This window comes from Carcharhinus amblyrhynchos, chromosome 1, assembly GCF_965287045.1.
Source record: "Carcharhinus amblyrhynchos chromosome 1, sCarAmb.v2.hapA, whole genome shotgun sequence".
NCBI classification, from domain to species: domain Eukaryota; kingdom Metazoa; phylum Chordata; class Chondrichthyes; order Carcharhiniformes; family Carcharhinidae; genus Carcharhinus; species Carcharhinus amblyrhynchos.
Window position 1 is genome coordinate 110,443,570 of NC_137324.1, and position 18,751 is coordinate 110,462,320.

General features: G+C 41.8%; 1 protein-coding gene across 3 annotated transcripts in view; it reads right to left on the bottom strand.

The window, feature by feature from the left end:
- Nucleotides 1-18,751, bottom strand: part of arhgap24 (Rho GTPase activating protein 24) — a 619,498-nt gene that overhangs the window by 214,114 nt on the left and 386,633 nt on the right. For all 3 annotated transcript variants that reach the window (XM_080191101.1, XM_080191092.1, XM_080191083.1), the window contains exon 3: nt 13,234-13,321. In XM_080191101.1, the coding sequence (XP_080047227.1) occupies nt 13,234-13,321 (88 nt within the window). The remainder of the gene's footprint in view (nt 1-13,233; nt 13,322-18,751) is intronic.

An 18,751-nucleotide genomic window follows, 5' to 3' on the forward strand; every position in this document is an offset into this window, starting at 1 on the left:
AAAGCACAGTAAGTAGTGTCATTTGATAAGAGAGGGGATTAAGGGTTATGGGGAGAGGGCGGGAAAGTGGAACTGAGCCACGACAGATCAGCCATGATCTTATTGAATGGCGGGGCAGGCTCGAAGGGCCAGATGGCCTACTCCTGCTCCTATTTCTTATGTTCTTATGTTCTTATGTTCTTAAAGTCCAACAGGCTTATTTGGTAGCACGAGCTTTCGGAGTGCTGTTCCAAAAGCTCGTGCTACCAAATAAACCTGTTGGACTTCAACCTGGCGTTGTGAGACTACTTAATGTACCTACCCCAGTCCAGCGCTGGCAACTCCACACCTTGGGAAAGTAGCCAGCATAATCAAGTACCCCACGCACCCGGACGTACTTTCCTTCACCCTCTTCCATTGAGATCAAGAGACAAAAGTCTGAGAACACGTACCAACCAACTCAAGAACAGCCTCTTCCTTACTGCCATCAGGCTTTAGAATGAATCTATTATTTATTAAGCTGATCTTTATCTACATCCCATCTGTGATTGTAACACTATATTCTGCACCCCTTCTTTCCTTCTGCCCTGTATACTCTATGAACAGTATATTTTGTCTGGTATAGTGCGCAAGAAACAATCTTTTCATTGTATCCCAATACATGTGACGATAATAAATCAAACCAAAATAGAGTTGTATCAGTCATCACTTTCCAGCCAGTTCACCCAAACAGCAAAAAGTGAATGTACACAATGTACATTCTTAATAAGCAGGTGAATTTAGCAGCAAGAACATATTTATAAATCAGAGGCATTCCCACTGGATTTTCAACTGGATTCTGCCTTCCTCTCTTTCTAGGTCGCCTTTTCTCTAACTTTGGGGGACAGTAGTACAGTGGTATTACCAGACTAATGATCTGGAAGTGATGAGTTCAAATTAGACCATAGCAGCTGGAGAATATAAAGTTGGTAAGTAAATAAATCTGGGAAAAAAAGCTAGTATCACTAATGATGTCTATGAAACTTTCAATATTGTTAAAAAGCCCATCTCTGATGTCCCTTTTGGGAAGGGAATCTACTATCTCTACTCAGTCTGACCTGCATCTAATTCCAGAAATGTGTTGGCCTTTAACTACCTTCATAAACAACTTAGCAAGCCATCCAATTAAGGACAGTTAGGGATTGGCATTAAATGCTGGCCTTGCCAGCAACGCCAGAGCCTGTTAATTCAAAAATATCCCACAAATCATGCCTGAGAGTCTATCAATGCTAACCTGTTTATTTTTACAGGATTATCTTGCATTTTACAAACATACCCAGTATCATTCAGGAGAAGGCATAAATTCTACTTGGGCTTTTCAAATCCAATGGAGATATCAACACCTGTATTTGGCTGACAGCTTCAGCGACTGCAGGATCAAACAAATGTGTGCTAAAACTTTGTAATGTGATGCAAAAAACTGCTAATCAACAACGTCACGTAGAGTATGACTATGCTGTAGCAAGCTATCCCCATTGTGTATTGTGGTTTGGCCAAGGGAGTTGTTATATTTGTGCACATGAAGATGGCAAGTAAAATGATAGTAATCATTAAATGGCGGTGGGGGGCGGGGGGGGTGCGGGGTGAAGAAAAGACAAAGGAATTAATTACAACATAAACAACAAAAAGGTTATAGCTCGAGTGGTCAAGTGGATAAGGCACTGGCCTCCTAAGGAAGTGGGTTTGATTCCCATCTGGGGTGATGCCCTTTTGGAGGGATGGTAACATTGCAGTAATGTCACTGGATCAAATTCCACTCTGGCAATCGCTAGATTTAAAATTCAATTAACAACATCTGGAATTGAAAGCTAATCTCTAATTGTGATCATTAAAGTATCATTGATTGTTATAAAAGAAACCATCTGCCCTTTTGGGAAGGTCTATATGTGAGCCCGGATCCACAGTCATGTGGTTGACTCTTAACTGCCCTCTGAAATGGCCTAGAAAGCCACAGTAGCAATTAAGAATTGCCAATAACTGTTTGCTTTGTCAATGATGTCCACATCCCATGAATGAATACAATTTAAAAAGACCACTTGACCTCTTTGAAGGAACCATCCAATTGGTTCCATTCCTCTGTGGATCTGCAAGTCTTTCCTATTCACATAGATTTGATTCCCCTTTGCAAGTTATTAATGAATCTGCTTTTACTACCCTCTCATGATTCCATATCATTAAAAAATTACAGTGTAAAAGAAATTCTCCTCATCTACTGCTGGTTGTTTTGGCAATTACCTTGGGGAGAATTTTCCCAAGGGTGAGGTGTATTGTTTCATGTCACTTCTGAGGTGTTCCTGCCTCCTTGTACTTTTCCTGTTGGTGGCTTCAGTACATTGACCCACAGGGCAGAGGCAGAAGCCACTTGCCCCCAGGAAGCAAAGTGCTGTGAACTTTCAAAGTCCAGAAGTTTCAGTTCTTTGTTCCTGTGCCTCTTGATTATCCACATACCCACCAAGGCTAACGGTTTCTCCTTATTTACTCAAACAAAACCCCTCAGAATATTCTACAGCTGAATTAAAAAGAGAAAGCGAAAATTCAAAATGGTCAAACTGAATATGTGACGACAAATATAAAACAAGATCAAACAGCTGCAGCCCACAGAAATTCAACAAAGGATACAATGCTACAAAAATAATAGAAATGCCATGCAGCAACACATGTCCTCTGAAACCTCCAATTAAAGACTTCCATTTACCACACTATGTCTGCAGCTGTCAATTTGCAAAATTACTCTCACGCCTTCATCTTTGCTCTCAGTTGAACTTTTACTCTCTCCCTTGGTGGTTGTCCCTGGTGTGGCCCCAGCCTTCACTCACTCTAATCCAAGAGGGACAAACATTAAACTGTGGAATCATAACAAAAGGAACTTTTTAAATTAAAGAAGAGTGATGTCTCCACCATGCTCTTCAGTGCCTGTAATCGCAGAAGGTCTTACAGGTATTGGCAGACACAGAAGTTCATTCTCTGGGGCCAATGAGGTGGAAGGGAGGCACCTTCACTGCTGCAGTGTCAGATTGAACCAGATGACTCACAGCCTCTACAACCTAGTCAACCCTAAACACCATATTCCCCTCATCAGAAAGACCATCTACTTCCACCTTTAAAATATTGCCTGCTCCTCCTCGTTCCAGCCTCGGCACCAATTCCAGCCCCAGCCACTATCCCTTCCTCTGTCCCAAATCCCTGTCCAGGCCCTGCCCCAGTTTGGCCCTGCTCTTGTTCCAGCCCATCTGCTGTTAAAACCTGCAAAAAGCTTTTGTCATCTCTAGATTCAACCATGCAAACTTTTTCCTGGTCAGTGACTCCTCACCCTTCCTAAACTTAAGCTCATACAAAATCCATGCTGTCCATTTATTATTCAGCACATTGAGAGGAATAGGTAGGGTGGATTCTCAGAGGCTATTTCCCAGGGCTGAAATGGTTGCTACGAGACGACACAGGTTTAAGGTAATGGGAAGCAAGTACAGAGGAGATAACAAAGAACAAAATCAGCCCGGGAAACAGGCCCTTCGGCCCAATGAGCCCGTGCCGCCATCTCAACACCACCAGTCCACCTCTCTACCCATGACCCCTATCTAATGTTTTATGGCCATCCAGATTGAGGGAAACTGATTTAGGGACAATTTATTCCTGCCAATCAGTCTAACAGCACATCTTTGGGGTACGGGAGGAAACCGGAGCACCCGGAGAAAACCCACGCAAGCACGGGGAGAATGCGCAAACTCCCACAGACACTGGCCCAAATCCATGTGCCTGCACAGCAATCAGCGATAGTCACTGAGCTGTCGTCTTGCCCAGTATCTTGTCCAGTTTAGGCACACACTAACGACATGAAGCACTAGGCCAATCTCGAACAACCAAGAGCAGCCCTAGTATGACCCATCGTGTGTATGCCCCTCGTTGGACACAAGGTGGACCGACTTAAAACCTGTGAATGAAAAGAGAAAAAATATTATTATCATACTATACCCATTTACGTTACCAGGGACGCCCCAATGCTAATGACCCTTATTTAAAAGGTTCTCCTATATCCACCCGTCTCCAACTCAGTCATGTGCCTGTCTAAGTTACTCTTAAAGGATCTAGTGTGTTTGCCTCCACCACCTTACTTGGCACCTTACTTGATGTTAGGGGTAAGTTTTTCACTCAGAGGGTGGTGAGTGAGTGGAATCGGCTGCCGTTGGTGGTGGTAGAAGCGAACTTGCTGGGGTCTTTTAAAAGACTTCTGGATGAGTATATGGGATCTAATGGCATTGGGAATTACAGATAGTGCTATGGCTTGGTAGGTATAGATGTGATCGGCGCAACTTGTGGGCCGAAGAGCCTGTTTGTGCTGTAGTGTTCTACGTTCTATGTTCTATTTGCCTTCGCCCCACTTTCAGCAGCAATGCTGTGTCATCTGCCTCTTCCCCACATCCTGAAATACTCTCTATCTGTCCTGCCACCTCTTTCAGACTCTCTGACCAGTCTTCTGCTCACGCGCCCTCGTACTTCCTTTCTTTCAGCTCAACAGCCATTTCACCTTAGTCTTCTATGAAGCCTGTTGGATTTTTTTTAAACTTTGAAAAGGTGAAGTATGAATCTGAATTGCTGTTATTATAGTATATATCCATTATTATAAATAATTTGTGCATGATATTATCTTCCTTCCTCCTGTCCGCTTTCTTACCCCTATTGCAGCATTGGTAAATTCTTGCCTAAGAGCGGGACAGTGGCACATGGTTAGCACTGCTGCCTCACAGCACCAGAGACCCAGTTTTGATTCCCAGCTTGGGTCATTGTCTGTGGTGGAGACTGCACATTCTCCCCATGTCTGTGTGGGTTTCTTCCAGGTGCTGCGGTTCCTCCCACAGTCCAAAAGACGTGCATTGGCTATGCTAAATTCTGCCTCGGTGTACCTGAACAGGCGCCACAGTGTGACGACCAGTAATTTCATTGCGGTGTTAATGTAAGCTTGCTTGTGACACTAATAAATAAACTTTAAAACTTTCTCCTTCCCATTGGACTCTTTTATTGTTTCTTATCACTTTTAGCTCGAAAAGCAGCATGGACATTTTCCAAGTAAATGATGAAGCTCCAAGACTATTGTATACCATGACGATTTGCTTCTCTGCATCAGATCTCAACATTTGTCCTATTATCCCTCAATCTTATTTGCTGAGTGAAGATTTGAGACTTTCACGAGGCCGTGAATGGGAGTCACGGTGGCTTCCAGTTGGTGACAGCTCCAATGAGACCTTACAAGGTTGTACGTGAAATTCCTAAGGTAACCCAGGAAAGCTCTTTTATATTTACAGGGATGTAGGTAAAAGTGTGCACATGATCACATCCGTCCCAGCTAGGGGACAAATGGGGTTGCCTCACAGTTCTGATATTGGGTGGGCTAATTCACCCATTCTCTGCCTTGCACCTTTGGAACTTCCAGGCTGTGGTTTCACTAATGGATAATATTGCATCTTTGCAACAAAGCTTTCACAAAATGGTTGCTCCAGAAACCTCTGCAAACTTCTCAACCTGGAACTTCTGACGTTAGAAGGAATTTCTGAGCTGGGTGACATTGCGATATAAGAGATATATTTTCATATTCAAAAAGGAAAGATATGTATTTATAAAGCTCTTTACACAAACACTGGACATCTAAAAATGTTTTACAACCAATGAAGTACTGTTGAAATGTAGTTGTTAATGGCATCCAATTTGGACACAGCCACAATGTGATAATGACAAATCTCATGATACTGTTTTAATGATGTCAGATTATTTTGGGGTGATATTAAGGTATGCTTCCATTGGTTTTCTTTATTATAAGCCATAGGGTCTTTGCCCAAACACAGACAGAGACAGGGGCCTCAGTTTAGTACCTCAGGTGAAAGCTGGCACCTCCAACAGTTTAAAGCCCCCTCACCAATGGAGGTACTGGAGCATCAGCCTCAATGCTTATGCTCAAGCCCTGAAGTAGGCCATAAATCTGGAGATTCAGCAGCAAGAATGTTAACACTGAGGCACTGCTCATCATGCAAAATTCATTACGGACATATTCACTTCAACTCAGCTTTGAATAGTTATATTACTCTTGAGTGTTGTTAATCCAACTGAAAAAGATCTTTGCTTATATGTGGAGAGATTGAGTTTCATTATAAATGGAATATGAATAAATGGAAAACTCACTGATCTGTGCATACAGTATCAGAGATAATAGAGCGGTTCATATATGTTTAATCTATTATTGATTTCACTACCAGAAAGAACTTGCACTTACATAATATCTTTTATGACCCCAGAACACCTCTAAGCGCTTCACAACTATTTAAATTCTTCTGAAATGTAGGCCAGAATTTTCCAGACCCCACCCCACCGCCACAAGGGGGGGACGGTTTAGAATGGAGTTGAGGAGGAACTTCTTCACTTAAAGGGTGGTGAATCTCTGGAATTCTCTGCCCGTTGAAGTGGTGGAGGCTGCCTCGCTCAATATTTTTAAGACGCGGGTAGATAGGTTTTTGATAAGCGAGGGGATTAAGGGTTATGGGGAGAAGGCGGGAAAGTGGAACTGAGACACGACAGATCAGCCATGATCTTATTGAATGGCAGGGCAGGCTCAAAAGGGCTAGATGGCCTACTCCTGCTCCTATTTCTTATGTTCTTATGTTTTCCTGTGCGGAGGCGACGGCTCACTATCGGCCACGAGCTGGATCTTCAGGTCCATCTAGCGGCTGATGGCGAGCCACCTCTGCCATGGGAAAAGTCACTGGCAATTTGCATGGCTTACCCATCTCACAGTTGGGAACCGGTGGCAAGCATCGACTTTGGCAGGACTGGATAGATCCCGCCAATGGGAAGGGCTGGAAAAACTGGCCCATAGTTTTTGTTGTAAAGTAGGAAACAGAGAAGCCAATTAGCACACTGTTGGTTGGTACTGTGGCACAGTGGTTAGCACTGCTACCTCACAGCACCAGGGACCCGGGTTTGATTCCCAGTTTGGGTCACTGTCTGTGTAGAGTTTGCACGTTCTCCCCATGTCTGCATGGATTTCCTTTGGATGCTCCAGTTTCCTCCCAGTCTGAAACTCATGCTGCTTAGGTGCATTGACCCGAATAGGCACCAGAGTGTGGTGACTAGGGGAATTTCACAGTAACTTTGTTGCAATATTAATGTAAGCCTTACTTATGATATATGAATAAACAAACTTTAACTTCTAACTTTAACAAGTTCCTACAAATGCCAAGGCGATATTGACTAGATAGTGTATTTTTGTGATATCGCTAAGGGAAAAATATTGGCAGGAATACCATAGGGAATCACCTAATCTACTTCAAGGTAGTGCCATGGGTCTTTTAATTCCACCCAAGAAGGTGGAGGAGGTCTCAGTTCAACATCACATCCAAGTGATGCTATTCTTTCAGTAGCGCACATAAAATGTCAAACTAACTAATATCCACAACTCTCTGAAGCAGAGCTTGAACCTATGACCTGACTTGGAACTACAGTGTTAACACTGAGCCAAAGCAGACATTATCAATCATGCAAAATTCATCATTAACAAATTTGCTCAAACTCAGCCGAGAAGTTCATTTGGCCAGCGGACAAAGAACATTGCCTGTGCACGGGGAGGCTGAACTTATACAAAAGGAAAACAGGAATATTTGGAACTGGCTGATACCTGCAGCAAGAACTGCATATGCGTAGCTTTGGGGTATATATTCAAAGACCTCTTTCAAATCTGTGAAGGAGTTAAGTGCCTAGCGTCCGAAGGCTCTCTGCTTGAGATTGGTGAGATCAGATAAATGGAACATGCTGGCAACACTCCGAAGCAATAGGAATGCCTGACAACTTGTTTTGCTACCACCAGATTGCAGGAGAGATTGGAAAAATGTCCAAAAATAGACCACAGGGAAATACAATACCTATTACTAGATTATCTTTCAAATGGATGACCAATGTCTGAGTTCCCAGGAATAAAAGTAATCCAATATATAAGTCATTGTAATAAAACCTAAACTTCACACAGTGTGTGATTCAGTTTTGCCACTAGTTGCAGCTTCAGTTGTTCCAAATTAATTGCATCTGCTAAATATTATTTTGTAAACAAAGATCATGAGTTATATGAAGTTTTATGATAAAAACTGTTAAACTGCAATGAAACCTGGGAACAGCAACCCAAAAATGGCAACTGAGAGACAGCTGCAACTGACAGGTTAGCAACAATAAAAGCCTCTTGGCTCACTTAGCTATAATTTGTTTCATCAATTTATCTAGAATTGGTCAGTTCAAAGAATTTGAAGACAGAATCCTCTTTCATTTTGTACACAATGCTGTGTCAACCACTATCAATAACCGCAAAACACAAAAAATCTCTGACATTCACATTTGTCCAGATTAACCTGAATAACTATCATGGAAGGTCATTACCTAACCTCACTCCAAGCCACCACAATTCTTGAAAAGGTTGTACAGAGTTCAATGTGTGATAATATTTTTATTGTGCACTTGAATCTTTTCTGAGTATAAATGAGATTGCCAACCACTGACAGAGACAGAATTTAGAACACCCTTTCGAACAAATAGGTCGGGGTTACTTCACTGCACTCATATCAAGTATGCTTCCTTTTGAAAAGTACTGTCTACACAAGCATCTTGATGTCAGAGTTACTTTGCTTTGTGTCTTCAAGGTTGACATGTAAAATCTCCAGAGGCCCAGATTTTCATCCCAAGGTCAAGCTCACAAACCTGCAGGGGGGGGCGGGGGGGTGGTGTGGGAGGTGGAAACGGGCAGGGGAGCGGTGGAGGTCTGAAACAGGAGTTATGTTAGGTGATCCTGGAGCAAATGTGCAGGCTGCCGGGTATGGAGGGGGCTGGGTGCAAGGCGTACCGCAGTGCTTTTTTTGGGGAATCAAATAAGCTAAATCAACAAATTGAGGAATAAATCAAAAAACAGCCCTTAAAGGGATTCTGCACCAAATTAAAGAGAATCGCAAAGGAAACTTAAAACTTCAAACAAAATGTGGTTGAGGGGATTGATAAGGTACTCCAGTCCCCACGGGCATGGACGAAAGGCCTCGATCATGCCAGCAGACACCACCTGTTGGGACACCCAGGAGTAAACTTCTCTATGAACAGTGTGTTTTGTCTGTATAGTGTGCAAGATTCAATACTTTTCACTTAATACATGTGACAATAATAAATCAAGTCAAATCAAAATCAAATTCTAAATCCTTAATAAATAATCTGATCTGAGGGCTATGGTAGGCAGCGGGAAATACAATAAAGCGAACAATGACTTGTACTTTGAGATTAAAAGAAATGTCCTAAGTTGCTTCACACCTGCATCATAGAGACATAGAAACCAGAAGCAGAAGTAGGCCATTTGGCCCTTTAAGACTGCTCTGCCATTCATTTTGATCATGGCTGATCATCGAATTCAATATCGAGATCTCCCCTCCACTGCCTCTACTCCCCCCTCTTTTAGCCTCAAGAGCTTTATCTAACTTCTTCTTGAAATCAGGCAGTTCAGCCTCAATTACTTTCTGTGGTAGTGAATTCCACACATTCACCACTCTTTGGGTGAAGAAATTTCTCCTCACCTCAGTTCTAAAAGGTTTACTCCTTGTCCTCAAACCATGACCCCTAGTTCTGGACTCCCCCGTCATTGGGAACATTCTTTCTGAATTTACCCTGTCTAACCCTGTTGGAATTTTATAAGTTTCTATGAGGTCTGCTCTCACTCTTCTAAACTCCAGTGATAATAATCCTAACTGACTCAGTCTCTGCTCATATGACAGACCTGCCATCCCAGGAATCAGCCAGGTAAACTTCACTGTGCTCCCTCTATAGCAAGGACATACTTCCTCAGATAAAGGACACCAAGAATGCACAAAATACTCCAGGTGTGGCCTCACCAACACCCTATACAATTGCAGCAAAACATCCTATCCTGTATTCAAATCCTCTCACTATGGAGGCTAACATACCATTTGCCTCCTTTAATGCCTGCTGTACCTGCACACTTCGCTTCAGTGACTGATGCATGAGAACCCCAAGGTCTCACTGGGTATCCACCTCTCTCAACTTACATCCATTAATATAATAATCTGTCTTTCTATTATTGCTACCAATGTGGATAACCACATTTATCTACACTATACTGCATCTGCCAGGCATATGCCCATACACTCAGCCTGTCCAACTCACACTGAAGTATCTCTGCACCCGTTTCATAACTCACCTTCCCACCCAACTTTGAATCATCTACAAATTTGGAGATGATACAATTAGTCCCTTCTTCCAAATCATTTATATATAATGTGAACAACTGGAGTCTGAGTACAAATCCCTGCAGTAACCCACTAGTCACTGACTTCCAACCAGAAAAAGACCCACTTATGACAACTCTTTGCTTCCTATCTGCTGACCAGCTTTCTATTCAACTCGAGATATTACCTGCAATCCCACCTGCATCAAAGCAATATTTGACAGCAAGCCATATAAAGAGATATTACAGCAGGTCACCAAAGGCTTGACTGAAGAGGTACGCAGTGCCTTGAAAAGGAGAGAAATAAAATAAAATGTCCAAACATACTTTTCTCCATCATTTCCCAATTCTTAATGAAATAACCACAGAATGATGGCAGAAAGAAGTTTGCAGAGCAGACAGATTCCTTGTTAAAAATATAGTGTTGTCAAATCACTGGTTTACCGCCAATACCTCCAACCAGTAAATACATTTAGTGCATTACTTATCTGTCAAAAGGAGCCTTGTGCTTTATACTTATCTTTTATTAAACATTTTAATTGTTAGTTCATTGGTGGCAGAATCTCAACATTGCAGATTCAATTGCAGCAATGCTAATTATAGCATTATGCTCCTTTAATCTGTAATCTTGACGTTGTCATTTTTTTTGGTAGAGGTTTTCACCCAAAAGCCTGAAGATATGGTCAGTGATTGTTCTGCAGTTTCTTGGGACTGGCTAGATTCATTCATTTTTAAACAGGTTTAATGAGATTCACAGGTCTAAGTTTTCCATTCAGCCAAAATCCCAAGTACAATTTACGTCCATCCAATGTCCAGAGCACAAATTTGGCCATAATTATAGAGGTTAGCTTAATTATAGTGTCATGGATAACTTTAAGGATCAGGTATGTGAAAATGGAGAGGGAACAAATGTTTGCTACAGGAACAGCTCAAATAGATGGCCATTTAACTGTCTTTGAAACCCATCAGCAGTGTTAATGCCAGGAACAGAGGCCAACCCTAAGTTCTCAGATGGAGGTTTCTGCTGGATTAAGTAATGGAGAGCACAGAAACCCTGTTTGATGGAGGGGGCTGAAAAACTCCAAAAAAAAAGTAACATAATGCCAACATTTGGAACGAGCCAGGGCAGCAAGTACTAACTCCAACAGCCCATGCACAGTGAGCCAGAACCAGAACTAGCTACATCTTCCTTGCAAGCACAGCAAATGTACCTTTCATGTACCATGGTTTCCTTTGTACAAGTGTCTGAATTTCTCACTGTTGATATGCAGGAGGAAACACAGGACATTTTACATCAGCAATTTTCCTTCACCCACAGTGTGTTCCATATAAATAAGGCTAAGAAAACAGAATGTAATTGCTTAATGCTCATCACATCCATTATGGTCTGTATGTTGAATCCTAGGCAATTGAATGCCATGGTCACCAAAGGTCATTCTCAATTTTAAAAAGATGCTCATGAGATTGAGATGTTGGTGCAGTGGGAAGAACACTCCCCATTTCAAGCACACAAGGTGCCCCCAGATAGGTATAGCACAGTTAAAGCAGAGCAAATTTCCCTCTATTCTGCATCAGTGATGGGCTTCTGCCAATAGAAGGCGGCTAGGAAATAAGAGTTTCATCTGATTGTTTCTTCATCCCCCTTCATATTTTCTGGCTCATTCCCAGATTCTCTCCTGTACCTGACTCCTTAACTGAAGAGGCTAAGTGACTGCCCTTAGATAGATAAGTGTTATTTTCTTGCTCCTGGAATGGCAGCTGAGTAACTGGTATCAATGTGCATACATTACTTGGACATCTCAACTTCAGATTACTTTGGTCAAGTTTACATTTTGAATCTCGATGTCTGCAAATCAAACCGATGTCGGTCTAGAGAAGAATCACCAGTACTTCTACAAAAACACACAGAAGTCCAATATTCTTTCTTCTCTCATCTTTCAGTGGAGTACAATTCACAGAGTGCCAATAACATAATTTACTTTTAAACAGAAATGTTTTGAGCAGATTTTATGCAGAGTGGGCAGCAGCCATTGGAAAATTGGTATTGCTGACTTTGCTTGAAAATGTGTTCAAATGTGGGGGAATTGGCAATGTTTTATGATCATGGGAGATTCGCCTTCAATAAAGTTGCAGATATGATTTTCCCACAATGTAAACAAAACAGAAATCAAATCCAGGGCATGCTTCAAAATAGTGAACACACAACACTATTCCTTGCAAACTATCTGATGGCTGGTAGTGTTTGTCATCAATCCTTATCATGCCTGAAGAATTCTGAAGCACCTTGAGAGGCATGGGAAGAGGGATGTAGTGCCAAAGCAGGAGAAGACAATTAAATACTCTGAAAAATCTCTCTCATGTTCTAAGATCTCGCTTACGTTGCCCAGTTTTCGATACTTGTTCTCACATAAATAGGTCCTATAAAGTGCTGTTTCATAACTATGTGCATCATTCACTGAAGAGGTCAAATTTATGGATAGAATTTCTACTAAATGCTTTTATTCATTTACCATTCTGTAATAGCAAACTGTGCAGAATTCTCAAGCTGCTACTATGTTGTCAAAGAAAATAAATTCAGTATTTAGAAGGTGCTGGCTTCACCAGTTGTATTTGACATGTTGAGTGCATATGCATCTAATTGTCAGAAAGCATAGGTCAGATATTAACTTGAAGAAGTGAGCAGCAAGCTTGGGGCCTGTGAAACGACCAGCTTGCGCACCACAGCTAACTAATTGGACTTATGTATGTTTCTGTCATTTACAAAACCAGGCCTTGAACGAACGGTTCAACAGACCAATGAGTGGGAGTTGGATGAAAGCAGCACCAGGCTACAGTCATGGACCCACAAGGATAGTCCGAGTTATCTTAGTCGTGTTTTACTTTGGACAGATTGAACTTTGTCTTTTCTGCTGTGGCTTTTGGTGACCTTACAAAATGAACGCCAGAAGGAGAATCTAAAAGTTTCTTACCAGGCACAATTTCAAACAGGAACTTCCTCGATTCATCTCCATTATAGGAATGCTCAGTGACATTATTTCCAGGCAAGAAAATTGTCCCCTGTAAAACAGATCAGATGAGATTGAGAAAAAAAGGTTTTGCACAGAACCAACTGAGAAAATAAAGCAAAAGCACATTACACAATCATAAAACACAAGCAATTAAAATTCTCAGCAGGATTACTATTTCACTCTATCGACAATCGGGGCTGAATGCAATGTTATGGTTGTTAGTGTTAATTGAGAAATAAAAAGACAAGACTTGTTTTTACATAGAATCTTACATGATCTTCGGATTTCCAAAAGTTTTTAAGCAAATTAATTATTGCTGAAATATGTTCATTGTTGTCATTAAGAAAACACAGCAGTCAATTTGTACACAGCAAGGTCAACAACCAATAATGTGATAATGTCCAGGTATCTATTCTTTAATGATATTAGGTGAAGGACAAAGAACAAAGAAGAACAAAGAACAAAGAACAAAATCAGCCCGGGAAACAGGCCTTCGGCCCAACGAGCCTGCGCTGCCATCTCAACACCACCAGTCCACCTCTCTACCCATGACCCCTACCTTCCTTTCTTAAGTCCACTTTTCTTAAATTACACCCATTCAAGTATAATCTGTTTTCCTATTATTGCTACCAAAGTGAATAACCTCATATTTATCCACATTATACTGCATCTGCCATGCATATGCCCACTTGCTCAACCTGTCCAAATCATGCTGTGGCTTCTCTGCATCCTCCTCACAGCTCACCCTCCCACCCAACTTTTTATCATCCACAAATTTGGAGACAATACATTCAGTTCCTTCTTCCAAATCATTGATATATAATGTGAGCAGTTGGGTTTCGAGCATATATCCCTGCGGAACACCACTGGTTACTGACTGCCAATCAGAAAGAGATCCATTTATGCCAACTCTTTGGCAACCAGCTTTAAAGAACAAAGAACAACCCAGCACGGGAAACAGGCCCTTCGGCCCAATGAGCCCGCGCCGCCACATCACCCTACACCCATTCTACCCTGCGTGTCTACGAATGGAACCCCTAACTTAGCCAGATTCAGGGGAGAATAGTGTCAATTTGGTAAACCAATCAGCCTAAGAGCACATCTTTGGGGTGTGGGAGGAAACCGGAGCGCCCGGAGGAAACCCACGCAACCACAGGGAGAATGCACAAACTCCCACAGACACAGGCCCAATTCCATGTATCTGCACAGCCAGCAGTGCTAGTCACCGAGCTGTTGCGGCGCCCGTCTACCGGTCCACGATCAAGCACACACACCAACACGAAGTACTAGGCCACTCCCAGAACCTCCAAGAGCAACCCACGCATGATCCACCGTGTACATGCCCCTCGTTTGACAACGAGGTGGACCTCCACCTGCGGACACCAGGGAAAACCTTCCTACTCTTCTTTGAAAAGTGCTATGGGATTGTTTATATTCATCCAGAAATGGAAGGCTTGATTTAATGATTTGTTTAAAAGATGGCAGCTCCAACACTACAGCACATTCTCAGAACTGCATGGGAATGTTAGGATACACTTTTGAGATGAAGACTTTGGAAGGGTCTTGAGTAACCCACAACCATTTGACTCAGGAGGTGAAAACGTGAACATTGAGGCCTGAATGTTCAGAATGATGGAAGAGCTCCACACCTTGGCCAAAGTGGAGCTTGGGTCCTGAACCTAGAAGTGCCGAGCCTGAACCTGACACTCACAGTTTCACTGGGAGCCGGAATGAGTGTGGATTGTAGTTTGCACAACTGTGATTCAAGAAGGCAGCTGTACATGTAAAAGGGCAGCTACCTTCAAATGTGCAATCATCAGTGGAATGTCCAAAACACAGCTTGTGGGCCTAAACATTTGAGCAAAAGGTCTAAAGCTGCTGGAGTTACTTGCAGAAACAAAATTCCCTTTAGGAGAGGTCCATGTACCCGTTTGGAGAGGTCTGCTGCCCTTTGTGATTCATAAAATTAGACATGAATGTGCATAAAAAGTGGATAAACTCATTGGAACTGTCAACCTGTCAAGGCATTTAAACATCCAAGCTCTTCAAACTTGTGGAAAAAATCCTACCATTGAAAAAGGGTTTGTAGTTTCACTGGCTGAATGTTGACATAAGCCTGAGGATTATCATTATGATTAATACTGCATGATATTTTCACAGCCTATCATTATCACAGTGCAAGCCACTGAGTTCACAGTTTGTTAGGAATCTCCAAATGGTTATAAAGTCTTTGATGTGGGCTATGAACTCAAATGTTTGTTTTAATTTGAGTTTGAGCACTTAAAGGAATTTACATCCATTGAATGAGTTCTTACGAATGACTGTTTTGTTTTAAAAAGTAAAGTCGTCAATAGATACTTACAATTTTATTTTACTTCACATCACCATGGACCCTGAGGTGCGCACATGTACGATGTTGGGTGAGTTGGCATAGAAGGTCTATAAGTTAGTGAGGGCATGAATTGGCATGAGTTGGCATACAGGCTATAAAAGGGCAATGGGTATGGATAGAGAGGTGTAGGTTAACATGGAAGCTATGAGGGGCCATGGAGGTTGGGTGGGATGACGTGCATTTACAATGATGGGACGTGGGAGTATGTGGAGGGTGAGGGTGGTATGAGGGTTGAGGGCTAGAGGGCTGCTTTTTTACAGTTGGTACAAAGTTGCGGAGCACTGAGGTGAGCCTTTAAAAGAACCTGATTCTACAACTGGCAGTCCCTGTAGCTGCCTCTGCACTGTTTCCACGGAAGTGGACCGATTCTGTCCCCCCTCCCGTTGTAAAATCTAAATAACTGGCTCACTTGCCCTGCTCCGAGCTGGGTTTGCAGATCCAGGAATTTTTCTAACTCCAGGAGTGAACATTTGGCTCTGCGTCACAGTTGACACCATAAATGCTTCCAGAGATCAAGGTGATTGGATTACTTTATGGCAGACTAGCAAGTGAGTGCAGATACATCAATCTCCCCACTACATATGACATTCTCTTTATTTATAACATTTGCTATTAGAACTTCTGTAATGCTGCTCATGGTTAGTCCAAGAGTTTATATTTACCAGAGTCAGAGAGATGTAAACATGAGTTCATCCATCACTATTATAGAAAATTTATTGAGGAGACATATTGCATCACTGACAAAAGTTAAAAAGTATTATACACTACAACTAACAATCCACTCAGATATATGTGGAGATATGAACTAAAGAAATGGAGATGATGGACAGGATTTGCTATATTCCTGACTTCCTCACCATTAATTTTAATCAAAGAGCAATCAACAATTTAGCAAGCAGATGCCCTGTCCAAATTTCTCACCTGTGCTTTTGCAAAACAAAAGTGTGTGCTGAGTGCAATTTTAGACACATATAATGGGTCATATTTTTACATGCTCTAATTCTTTCACATCTTTGCCACTAATCACAGAAAAATGGTGCTTTGGAATTTTTTAGCAGAATGACTGCAGCTACAATGTCTAAGCAATAATGTGCTTAGCCTCAGAATTTTCAGAACTGATTAAAATGTATGTTTTTTAAAATGTTGCTTCAGATCCCTTTTGCGATTTAACACTTAGCAAAAGCGCCGTACACCAACTAGATGCAAGATTTTCAATGATGTATGTGGATATACAGTCTTAAACTGCAGAAAGATATTTATTGCTCAAAGAAACAATTTCATCAATGACCTGCCCCTCCCAATATAAGGCTGAAAGTGGAATGTTCACTGATGATTCTTCAGTGTTCAGCTCCAATCATAACTCCTCAGAAAATGAAGCAGTCTGTAACCACATGCAACATGAACTAGACATTTACCAGCCTTGGGCTGGTAAATGATAGGTAGTAGAAGAAGTGCTAATCAATTGTCAAGCAATAACCATTTCCAATCTAAACACCTGAAATTGACAATCAACTGTCTTACCATTGATGAATCATCCATCATTTGCATCTGGGAGGGGGAAATGAGGTGGGTTGCCATTGGCCAAAAACTTAACTGAACTATGTATACAGTAGTTGTAACAGCATGTCAGAGATGGGGAATACTGCAGCGAGTAACTCATCTACCAACTGCTTAAAGTCTGTCCACTATGCGCACCAATTTGCAAACTCAGCTTTCACCACCAAGAAGGACAAACTAAGGCACTGGATGCAAGGGAACACCATCACCTATGAGTTTCCCTCCAAGCCAAGCAGTATCCAGGCTGAATTATATGATCATTCCATCACTTTGGCTGAGTCAAAGTCCTGGACCTTCCTTGCTAACAGCACTGTGGATGTATCTACACCACAGGGACTGCAGTGGTTCAAGAAGGCAGCTTATCACCACCTTCTCAAGGGTAATTAGGGCTGGGCAACAAATGCTGGCTTAGCCAGCAATGCCCACATCCCATAAGTGCATTTTTAAAAGTAGCAGGCAAAGACATCAGAGTTTGATTCCAGTGGAAGTGATGTTGGATGCATGGTTGACTTCAACGCAGGCTCAGGAGAGGAAAAGTAAACTTCAGCGACCTCTGCTGGACTGCATGGACGTGGTGTATGTAGATATTGGGCGAGGACAGAACTGAGCAGTGATATCCCCCATTGTCTCATAGCCTATCAACATTCTGTGTCTGGAAAGTAATTAGTTGTGCAAAGTATCAGAGAGCTGGCAGGACTTTTGCAGCAGTATCTAATCATGAGTCTTGCCCTTCAGGGAAAATGAGAAAATTGGAGGTAGTTCTGAGAAGCAACTTTGAAGATTAGGCTGTCATTAGTAAAATGCTTCAATTGATTAGCTCAGCCAGTGCCCTCTCAGTTTTTGAACTTTACCATTTGTAATTGAGTTTGGCTTTTAATGCTCACTACTAATATATGTTTATGAGAAACAGAATCTGTGGTTACGTATGTCATGAAATGTATGAAAATTTAATTATCAGATTCACAGGAACTTTTGAAAGTGGTAATTACATGGACACTCTTCACATCTTCCTTTTCTATTAGGTAAAACAGAATTAGCATCTGAATGCAGACTGAAATTGGCAATAAATGAAGGGAAAAGAAGCTTTATAATGAATAACAATGGGCTCAGCCACCTGTTTAGACAATTTGTACTGTGGATTCAATTTTTTTCTCTGAGGTGAACAACTGTAAAATTCATTTGGAAACGAGATCACAGTCCTGTTTCCAATGTGCTGAGAGGAATTGAGTCATCAATGACTCAACAAATAAGAATGCACATCAAGTTAAATATCACATGCCAACCAGAACAAATTTCATCCAAATCAGAAGAAATTCAAATCCAGACTTGACTGATGATGGGTTTATGGATTCTTCTTTCAACTACAAAGGCTTACAACAACAACTTACATTTACATCGCACCTGTGATGCAGAAAACATCTCAAAGCTCTTTGGAGGAACATTACTTGACAACAATCAAGGTTCATTCGTAGAATCAGAAAATTATACAGTGCAGAAGGAGGCCATGAGGTCCATCGAGTCTGCACCAAC